Genomic DNA, 11,732 nt, shown 5'->3' with positions numbered 1-11,732 from the left:
CCCCCCCCCCCCCCACCCTTTAGGCTCGGGGTCTGTGAATGATAGGGCTGTTGTGTAATCTGGCACCACCAATACTGAAGTTCTGCGCACGCCTATGCAAAGTGTAATACGTTTTCTGCGAGCAGAAGGACATAGTGCTGCTGAAATCCACTGCAGAATGAGCAAAGTGTACGGTGAAAACATTATGAGTGATGGTAGTGTACGGGAATGGTGGAGAAAATATAAAGAAGGGTGAACTGATGTCCATGGTGAAGGTGGTTAAGTTGCACAAGTCTGTTTACAATCAGTGAACTTTCTGAAGAATTTTCAGAATTTTCCTAAAATTCAAATATCAAAATAAAAAATACTGTCTCATAAGGTGTGCAAAGTTACAGCCCATGCTCATACAACTTGTATTCACTGTGGTAAATGCATGCATATACCGAATGTTCGGAAATTGCAAGTTATGTTGGAAGGAAATGCCCCAAAAAAACTAAATTGGTAAAGAAGGAACATATATATTCAGAAACGCAACCCTGCAAATTTACAGACGTGAATATAAGTGTGCCAACTTGAATTTTGTGTGCATTAGATGCTGAGAGAATGAGCTACTGCCTCACGGGAAGCAAGCAATGAGCCTGGCACAGACATTTAAAGTCAGCCGTGCGTACTAGCAACCCACAATTTCCGAACATTCTGTAGATGCTAATACAATACTGATATGTGTGCAGTATGTGATGGCCTCTAACACCTAGTTCCCAAACTGTTGGTGGGCATATTACAAATTCAAATAAAAATAAATACTGTAATGAATGTACACATCAAATCTAAACCCACATGCTGTACATATATTTGTAACCGAGACATTTGTATCTAGAGATGGCCTGCTAGAGTAGGTAGATGCTACACTGCATACCTGAACAATCTATAGTATAGTACATTCCATGTAATGTGATGTAAACTATTGTAAATCAAGAAGTGTTAAAAAAAACTACTTGTCCTAATATTTTGTCAGTTGCAATGTCTGAGATTAAGTTTCTTAAGTTACTACTAGAAATAACTGTTAAAGGCAATTCAAATTTTCAGATTATCTAGAACATACAGTAGTGTATATTTCATTTACATGGTTTTCTTTATTTTACATCAATTACAATAAATTCCACGTAAATAGAATAAATATTCTTTAATGTTACATAAATATACATAGTGCATACATGCATAGTGGTAGTACAAAATACAGCATAGTGATCATAAGATACGTGTGTATTATTCAGATAATTTTTTTGTACATTACTAAGCTCACTTTGGATACAGCATCTATATTACATTTATACTCATATTCAAAGATAAAACATATATATATATATATTTTTGTTTTAATATTTTACTGTCACCAGTGCATTTACAAAAAAAAAATTGTTACAGAAATTATTTTATCTCAGTACAGCTAACAGGACCCCTAATATCCACAAATATATTACAAACTTTGTTTATAACTACAGGAAGGAAATAAATTTTTTTTCACATGAACAGCTACAAGTCTTAATAATTGTTTGTTTATAAACTGTATAAAATATTTGTGAGCTTAAATCAAATTGAAAATACTGTTCTTGGCAAAGCTGTATTACACCTACTTTATAAAATAACGGTTTGAAGGAAAAAAATGGTTTAACAATACAAATGTTTGAACTGATTAACCCATTGGGCACTATTTATAAAATCACTCAATAAAAATCATAAAAAAGCTATAAAAAAATATTAATATTGAGCATTCATAAAAGCAGAGTGCGACCTTTTGATTTTTTTAAGTAATCAAATTTATTGATGCAAAACATATACACACAAAAAAAAAACTAAATATTTTCACGAACGAATCTTATGCTTCCAATGTTTTTACACTTTGCAAGAAATGCGAAGCTTTGTATCACACCCGAAGCTTCAAATAAAACTAATAGCAGATTCCTGGCCAATCAAATCAAATATTAAAATGAGCTTCAACTGATTTGCTTAGTCGAAGCTTGGCACAGACTTCGTCAAGTGTCCGATGGACCAAATTGACAAGGACTAATCCTCTAAAATTTTAACAAAAATTCTATGTCATAACAAATTGTGTCAGATGTGCATAACGGTAATAATACAAAAATTCATGTGTGCAAAATTCACTCAATATTTCAACTAGTCCATAAAAGTAATGATTCTAGGAGTGAAAGCCAGCATAAAATGCAAAGCAACTTAGGTGCTCAAATATAATGATAATGCAACATGGCACTAAATTTGTATAGAATTTATAATTTAAAAAAAAAACACATTTTCAATAAAGAGTTTACAGACATGCAAAACAAGTTTAACAAATATATTACTAACTATCTTTAACGTTTTGAGACCACTGATATCATTCAACAGTCAGCTGCAAAAAGAAGACATGATAATAATTATCATAGCGGCAGGCTTAGGCACAAACAATAAACTCAGCTATTTGCTTCAAAACTACCTACATTATTATTTAACAGAATATGCAGCTTCAAAACAAAGAAAAAACTATTAACTACGTGAAATTAATATATAATGAATTTAATTCATCACCGGATGGAATAGATTTTAAGGCGACTCCAAATGTAAGATGACCTCGAAGGTAAGACAAGTATGAATACAAGGTGACCTCAACTTTAAGATGACCTTTAATAAAGAGAGATCTGAAATATAATACTGGTCACAATATAAAATTAATTCCAAATTAGTTAAAAAAATTCCACTGTGTCTGTAATCACATGTAAAGATATATTTACTTTGAATTTTTCTCATGTGAAATTTTACAATTTTCAAAGTTACATTATAAAGAACTTTTTTTTATAATTTTATATTATTTTTTTCTTAAAATGTGATTGATGAGTTTACAGAGTGAAAATATTATATATTTATGTTAAATTAACATAACCTTTTTTCTATATTACAAAAGAATTTACAATATTACATGGTGAAAAGAATTATTATTATTTTTTTTTACTCATTTTACAATAAATGTATAACTATAGTTTTATATTTTTGTTTTTGCTATTCAAAGAATAACAACAAATGCACAACAATAGTCACTAACGTTTAAACTGTAGATGGTGGCATACTAACATATTTCTTCTAAATCTTTTGTAGAGATGAATTTTGTAGTCCTTGTTTAAAATTCTGAATTTCCCTTCCACAAATGTTTTTCTTAGAATCTTTTTTCTTAAGCATCAAATCTTACAAACTTAGAAATTTTGTTGGTATTTGTAGATTTGACTCACCCATTTCTAACTCAGGGTCTACAAACACATGTCAAATTATAATGAAGCAAGCAGAAGAACCAAATATAAATAATTAAATGTTGGAAAACTGAAGTTTCCATTCTAAACATAAACCATGAAGTACAATTTCACCCTAAGGGAGTGGTTACATGGAACGCTGACCAACTTCAGGTGAACAAGTTTAAGTAAGCATGTTTACAAATGCGAAAGTGTACAGTTACACTGGAGTTGGTATCAAGTGTGTTCAACTCCAAAACCGATTGTCTAATGTCATCAAATGAATGTGATGTGGATCGTGATGTCATCAAATGAATGTGATGTGGATCGTAGATCATATTTATTTGAGCAAATGTACCTCTGTTAGAGAATTAGAGACAGCATCAATTTTAAAACACTAAAATATTAACTTGTTAATATTTTTTGTTGATACTCTCAACACTCAACAGCCAATCAGAGGCTTGTGTAAATGACATTTCCCCAACAAATTACAATCAGTGAGAAATTTCCATGATTTTTCCAGGTTTTAAAGTACATTCCCTGATTTTCCCTCACCAATTTCAACTTCCCTGGCTTTTCCCTGACTTTACAGAATGTGGACACCCTGTTATAGAAATAAAAAAATACAGATAAGTATTGTTATAATTTCAAACAATCATTAAGGAAATGTACCTGTGAAATGTCAAGTGTAACCCACTATGCAACAGGAAACACTGTACTTAAAAACACTGGCAAAAGCCAGAATCCACCCAAAAACATCCGAATCCAATCTCCTCGATCGGTGCCGGATTTCAGAACGTGCATATCCGCAGAATGCCAGATTAAACACCCTCGCTGTACTTTACATTGAACTATCAGTCGAAGTAAAAAAAGCTTGCAGGAATTTAAAAATATGCATTTATTTTAAAAAGAGAGAAATCTTTTACATCGTGTCCACACTTTCCTGACTTACCCTTGCTGAAATTTCAATTTTTTTTTAAAAAATGTTCATAATTTGCAAGTAAACTTTCTGGAAGAAATGAAGAAAACATTGTCTCCACCATCCCGACAACTGGCCTAGCTTACCCTCCATGTTCTTCATTTACTTTCATGGAGTGTATGACTGTGTAGTAAAACACCATTTAAAAAAAATGGTTGCGTGTACTTAGGTACGCGCGTGAGAAGTTATACTTCATTGGCATCATTAAAAATAGTTTTTAAATGCATGCAAATAATTCTCCGTGGTAGCGCAACCTTGCTGGAAGTGGCAGTAGAAGTATAACTTGGAGAAGTGGACGACGCCCTCACGCGTCCGGGCCGGCCGCGGTGCTCCCGGGGGCGCCCCGCCGGACCAGGTCCACGAAGGCGTCGAGGCGCGTGGGGTGGGGGATCTGCAGCACCATGTGGGCCTCCTCCAGGATGAGCAGGCCGCCGCGGGCGTCGCCGGGCGACAGGCCGTGCTCCGCCACCACGTGGCGCTCCCACTCGCCGTGGCCGGGCAGCACGCGGGGGCACCACTTGCAGGACAGCCGCGGGCACTGGGTGTGCGTGGCCTTGACGTGGCGGCGCCGGAACCCCCAGCTCGCGTACGCCCGCTTGCAGAACGGGCAGGGGAACGGAGGGTACGCCTGGGGCACTGCAACACAACACCAGAGCTCTTTGTTTCCAGAAGTTTTTTAACGTTTTAAAGTTATTAACTGAAAAAGTAATAAATAACATAATAAATAAAAAAAAGAAATAAATAAATAAATTAAAATAATACCTATATTGATAAATAGAACCACTAGCCAAAATTATTAAATTACAAATAAAAAAACTTAACAAAATAAGTGAATAAGAATTTTCTGGTAATTTCCCAGGCAATTTTCCAGAGACTTTCACAGAAACACAAAAATAAATTTTATGAACCATTATATACGTATATAACCAAACCCCAAAAGAAAGTAGCCATCAAGTCATTAAAACCACAGAAACAACAGTCCGTCTTATATCACGTAAATCTAAATTGGTATTGGGGAAAAATGAAACTTTTCTCTGGAAAAAATAAGTGGTTACATTTATCCAGAATGTTTTCTGAATGGAAAGTTTTCCCACTCAAATCTCTATATGTAAGACACTAGTCTTGCATTCCAGGCTTGAATTTAATTCCAGTTCCTCTGTCCTGATTTCAGTTCTCCATGGTTTGCTGAAATCACACCAAGTAATTGCTGGGTTTAAAATGGTTGACTATCTCTATTTACATTCTTGTCAAAATTAGAACAGTAATTTTCAGTTAAACCCACTGCTTATCGATACTGGACAAAAATATTAAAAAAATTTACATTGGAAACTGTTTATGCAAAAAGTCCATATTTTAATAAATACAAATTAATTTTGTGAAAGTTTAGCCACTCAAAATGTTTACAGGTTTCACAGTGTTCAACATAAATACAAAATAATGACCTGAAAGTGGCTGTATCCACTTAAAATACATTATTGGCCAAACTTTTGCTGTGCCACATTTAAGGTAAATTTGTATAGGTTATTTATTCAATGTTGTCTAATATTGTTGGTCTGTTTTTTATTGCACGCAGTCTCAGATTGAACTTGGTTACTGTATAGTAAAAGTAATCACACGAGGTCATCTTAAAGGTGTTCAGCTCCAAATAAAAAATGATGGCATGAATGTATTGTTTATTAGGAAGCATACTGAAGAACTAACTCAATGAAATTACTTTAAATACACATTTAAAACTTAAAAACATAAATACTGCGGCTACAAACAACACAAATACATTAATAAAACAAAAGTATTTTTTATTTTAAAATTTTGTATCTATACGATAGCATAATATAATCAATGTAGCTATTATGAATTGTAATGAAATTAAATTGAAGAAATCTTAAAAGCATGGAAAAAAAATTACACCAAAATAAACCACCCCACAAGAAAACATATTTAGAACACAAATAAAATGTGTTTTTAACACTTTCTGGATCAGCCATGTTTGAAAATAATTCCACCTTGCTAAAATTACAAACCTTAAACATTTCTGTCACGTAGTTTGGGTTGCTGTAGCTGTAAAATAAAATGTGAGCTTCTGCGTGAAGCACTTATGTGCCATGCTAGCTAGCTGTTTCAACGTATTCCTATGGAATTCGACATATGTGTGGTGACGAAAGGAGATAGCTCATCAGCAGCATACGAAACAGGAGATAGTGAAATAATTACTATGATTACTTAATAAATTTAAGCATACACACTAGTTGTTACTAAAAACATTGTTACCTTGCGAGGACGAATCAAAATTAGGATCTGCAAGGAAGTTCGACACCCCTGATTTCAAACCACCTGCACAGAAATAATTATTTAAAAAAAAAAACATGCACATAACATTTGGTATTAGAAAATAAAAATTTTAAATTATTTTATGAATATCATTACTGTGCATACATGCATGTTGCCTACAAACTTTACTACATTAGTAGACAGGGTGACCACACAAATCTGTAATAAAATTTCCCCAACTTTCCATGACCAAAATTACAAAATTCCCTGAATAACATGATTTATGTAATTTTCTGAAAAATAAAGAAAATCCAGCCTTCACCATCCCCATAGTCAGCCCAGTGCAAACAGAACTCTATAGTGTGTATGACTAGGCAATACAATATTGCATGGGAAAAAAAACATGTATATTGGGGTGATGGATGACTGGAGAAAGATATTTTCCCCTCAAATTACTACTACTCGGGAATTCCCAAAATTCTTCCAAGATTTCAAGCAGAATCCCTGACCAATTCCAACTGCCCTGGTTTTCCAGAATGTGGACAAAGCAAAGGATGTCCACTTGTGCAACCACATTTTGAAATAGCTTGGCTACATTTTCTTTTATATCTCGAAGAAACAAAATGGGTGCAATTAAAACTACAGCTGCAAGAGAAATAATAAAAAAATTAATTTTTTGTTACCTATACCCTATGGGGGAAAAAAACAATGCACACCCTTGCTATATAATTCAAAACAGTTTTGTTTTGTGTAAATCAATGTATATAATAAACGCAAGCAACTCTGCAACCCACTCCCACTGCCTCATGAGGGAGGGTTACATGGTATAGTAGCCCTCCAGCCCCCATCCATGAAGAAGGTTTATGTTTGGAACTACAGGGGCTGGTTTCGAAGATGCACCAATGGACTTCTTATGAGAAGTCGACGAAGCAGCTGGGAAACAAGTACCGAAGTGGCAGAGACTGGCCGGAAGGTTACAGAATGTTATAGAATCTTCAATAACGTTAATTTTTTTTTTCAAATTACAATTTGATAGGAGCTGACTAGCTTTGTATGAACGAAGCGAGGGTAACTCCGGCTAGTAACACACATGAACAAATGTCCTGATAGTAAAAACAGCGAAACAGTATTCACTAGCAAAAAAAAACTATTCATGATGGTAAATTACTTTTTTTATAAATATAAACATGTTTTGGCCCAGAAGTTAAAGATGATAAAAGAGCAAGCTTGTGTAGTGGTTAAGACACTCGACTTGCATTCAAGAATATAAGAAGACCTGGGTTCAAACACCAGTCTGACCAGTCAAATTCAAGTTTTCCATGATTTCCCAAAATTGCTTCAGAAAAAGAACAAGCCTTGAAATAAACATTTATTCCAGAACTAGACAATGATACCAAACTGAATCATGGAAGGTTGCGTGTGTGCACGTGTGTGTGTATGTGCGTCTGAAACTACTGTATAAAACATTTAATGCCCATTTGTGTACGTTAGTTCCCTGAAAAACAATGGATAAAAAAAGTTTTTAAATTATTATTTTTTTTATGGTGATATATTATTTTACGTTGTGATACAATTTTTTTATTTAATTTTTACTACCGTAGAATCCTGTAAATATATATCGGACAAAATACTACTGTGATTAAAAATAGCACATTAATGAATTACTGCCTACTGCCTGGTACACCCATCAGTAATCACATTTATGCATACAATAAAATACAAGTAAAAAAAATGCTATTAAGTTTACACAAAATGATTAACACTCGATCCTAAACAGTAACAAGCTGATCCATTCATTTAATAATTTAAAAATAACACAGGTATGCATACAACTTTATTTTGGGAAAGCTAAAGTAAGTTTCATGTATTATATTCGTTTAAAGTTCTTTACAAAAGGTTAACCTTCTTATTATATAAACTACATGAGCTAGCGATATTTATAGTACAAAATGTTGATAATCACAAAAGTGTTTGTATTTATCTGTTTACATGGTAAATAAATAACTCCCCTTAGTTCCGTAACGGAACATCTAAATCCGTAATAATTACAGAAAATCTGTAGTACTTAGGAGCACTATTTAAGCAACATAAATTGCCTTATGAAATTCTCAATATCATGTAGATTTTTATATCTTAGGATTCTTGTCATTGTGTCAATTTTAAAGAAAAAAAAATCCAATACATGTCTTATAGCCAAAATACGAGGAAAAACATCTAATACATGCCTTGTAGCCACAATACGATGGATGTGCACAACAAGGAAATTTCATCTACTAAATGAAAATACTGATATTTTAATAAATCTTTATTTAAATAAAATAAATGTACATAACTGCATGGAATGATAAGTACCTGTCTGCAGTACTTTCCTCTGAAATATTTTGTAAAAATTAATATTTTGTTAGGCAGTACACAATGGCATCGCTGAAATCCTTATGTGGTACATTCACAACACCAAATTAACATTTTAATAACTGGAAGTATTTTGAAGTAAGAACAACATTAAAAAGTACAGTATCATGTTTTACTTCTATAGCAATACAATATTCTCAAATGAGAAAATTTTCAACTGATTTTTTTTCACACTTTAAAGATCTACAGAAAGTAAGTACCTACACAATAAGTAGGGAAAATTATTGAAGTGTACAATAAATATTTGTGGAATAAATTTTGAGAGCTTTTAACATAATATTAATTTTTCTATTAAATTTTTAGATTTAATATCTAAGAAACATGCAAAAATATTTACAAGAATATGCAACACACAAAAACCTGTAATAATGTGATTGGAATAATAAAATATTTATTCATAATAAAAATCAAAATGAACCTGTATAATAGGTTTTTTTTTATCTGCATGCATTTATGTGAATGTACCACATTAAATGAAACACTGGAGACATCCTATTAACACATCACAAAAAACTAGCTCACAAAATTAAAAAAAGAAAGAAATAAGCAAGGAACATACAGTGCCAGGTACATTAAACCAAACCCACAAAAATTTAAATTTTTTCATGAATGGCACTGAATAATTTAGTGCAAATTTGGGGGTTTGTGATGTTTATACACACTAATTCAAAATTATTGATGGCAAGAAAATTTAATTAAATATTTAATAAAAAATTACAAAAATCAACTGCTGGTAATATCAATAAAATATCATCTTGTATGGAATAATATTCAAACCAAGCCCACATTTGGCAACGTAACATATTTCAAGTAACATCAACTAATAAAATCAACTTAAGAAGTACAGTTTTGCCATGTTCCGCACAGAATTTGCTAGGACATGACTGTACACAAAAATAGAATTTTAACTACATAACCTGCATTATGGCCTACAACAGTTCACTAGCCCAAAGACATTATTGCAAGAAAACACCAACCACAGACCAGTGTTGTTAATTCTGCATGCATACTCCTTTAAAACTCCTATTATTTTATTTATTTTTTTACCAGACATAGACACAACAGCCACTGCTATAATTACATAATACTGGACACAACTGTTTACTCTCTTCAGCTCATCTATATATATCTACCATCACTGATGCAGCTATAATTCTACTCGGTTTTATGTTGATTCAAGTTAGGCAATAATGACAGCACACTTCCTAGTCACAAGACAACAGGAAGTACTATGCATAATTCTCGCTGGAGCCATACTATGACGACACAAACACATACTACATAAACGCATCACAAATATTTCACAATTTACCAAGAAAGCAGAAGATAACAAGGTTTTGGGAAATGGAAGACGATGGCTCAATGAAACAGGACAGGCATTTTGAAAGCTACAATCACACATGAGAAAATTTTCTAAATGTTATTGGCTCAACTTTTTGGCTACAATGAATCAGGGCTCACCAGGAAAATTGTATTCCAGCTATCAGTTTGACAACAGATGCTATAAAAATGTCTTTATTCCAAAAGTTAACAAAAAAAAAGTTACTATATTTAAAAAGTCTTAATAAGACAATAAAATGTCTTAATAAGACAATAAAACAACTTTTTTTTCCCCACAACAGTGATGATACCTGATTTTTTTTTCTTTTACCATTAAAAAATTTTATAGTTTGTACAAATGAGGGCACAATGTTTTGTGTAAGTGTGAATAGACCCTGAGATAAGTAAATCTTATACATTCTTATACTTCTATCTGTGAAGTTTCACTTCAAACACAATGGCTAGCAATGCACCCAAAGAGTTTTTTTGTTACACAAAAATTTTACTCTAAGTACGTAAAATATCAAAGCTGCTTAAAAATAGGAATGGTACCTCAAAAGTTTAATTCGTTCTAGCCCATCTCATTTAAATAATTACCTTACATAGCAACTACACAAAATTTTGTTTGCCTGCAAATTTTAGTTTTCCAAAGAAAAAACTGATCAGTTGTCGCGACAGAAGAGAACTTGTTAATGTGTAGGTCTATTCCTTTGCCCTGCCAATCAGATTAGTTTTGCAATTTAGGAGGCACACTGGCTTAAACAATTTCAACACATGAGTGCTTTGTATTGTTAAACAAATTTTGTGCAAAATTGTTTTAAAAAAAGTTCCTTTCAACAAGGAATGGAAATTGATGAACATGATGTTCTTAAATAAACAAAACCTGCTTTAAATCAATTTTTACAGCATCTACTTCACTGTGATACGTCTGCACACACCCACAGCCAATGTCAAAACAACTGTTTAGCCAATAAATGCTATGAAATTGCACACTTGCAGACAAAAGTAGATAAGTTTTCAAATGTTTATGGCGGCGTTCAAAAATTTGATTTTTTTTTTACGCCAAAAGAACTGAAAATTAAAATGTGCTGGTAAGCAAAATTTTGTGTAGTTGTTATGTAAAGTAATTATTTAAATAAAATAGCCTAGAACGAATTAAACTTTTTAGGTACCATTCCTATTTTAAGCAGCTTTGATATTTTACGTACTAGGAGTGAAATTTTTGTGTAACAAAAAAACTCATTAGGTGCATTGTGTTTGAAGTGAAACTTCACACATAGAAGTATAAGAATGTACGTATAAGAATGTGTGCAAGTAAACATGCGACACAGGAATGTGATTGCATGAGTATACAAGTGCATAAATATGCGAGTACTTTTCAGGCCAACTTGCAATTGAGCATCCCACTTCTGAGCTCCTTGTCCTGTCCGCCATCAAGTGCCCCACTCCTGATTTCTGCCCTTTTCACTGACCTCTGAGTACTCCACTTTTGTCATGCT

The 11,732-nt window shown here is 32.9% G+C and overlaps 1 protein-coding gene across 1 annotated transcript in view; it reads right to left on the bottom strand.

The window, feature by feature from the left end:
- Positions 1 to 1,149: 1,149 nt before the first annotated feature.
- LOC134538728 (broad-complex core protein isoforms 1/2/3/4/5-like) overlaps positions 1,150 to 11,732 on the bottom strand; it is a 74,043-nt gene continuing 63,460 nt past the window's right edge. Inside the window, exons 5-6 of the mRNA XM_063380189.1 lie at positions 6,502 to 6,564; positions 1,150 to 4,869 (exon numbers count right to left, since the gene is read on the bottom strand). Coding sequence (XP_063236259.1) covers positions 4,538 to 4,869; positions 6,502 to 6,564 — 395 coding nt within the window. The 3' untranslated portion in view covers positions 1,150 to 4,537. The remainder of the gene's footprint in view (positions 4,870 to 6,501; positions 6,565 to 11,732) is intronic.

Source organism: Bacillus rossius, chromosome 14, assembly GCF_032445375.1.
Source record: "Bacillus rossius redtenbacheri isolate Brsri chromosome 14, Brsri_v3, whole genome shotgun sequence".
NCBI lineage: Eukaryota > Metazoa > Arthropoda > Insecta > Phasmatodea > Bacillidae > Bacillus > Bacillus rossius.
The sequence above is the reverse complement of the archived record's forward strand: the minus strand, read 5'-3'. Positions and strand labels throughout refer to the sequence as shown.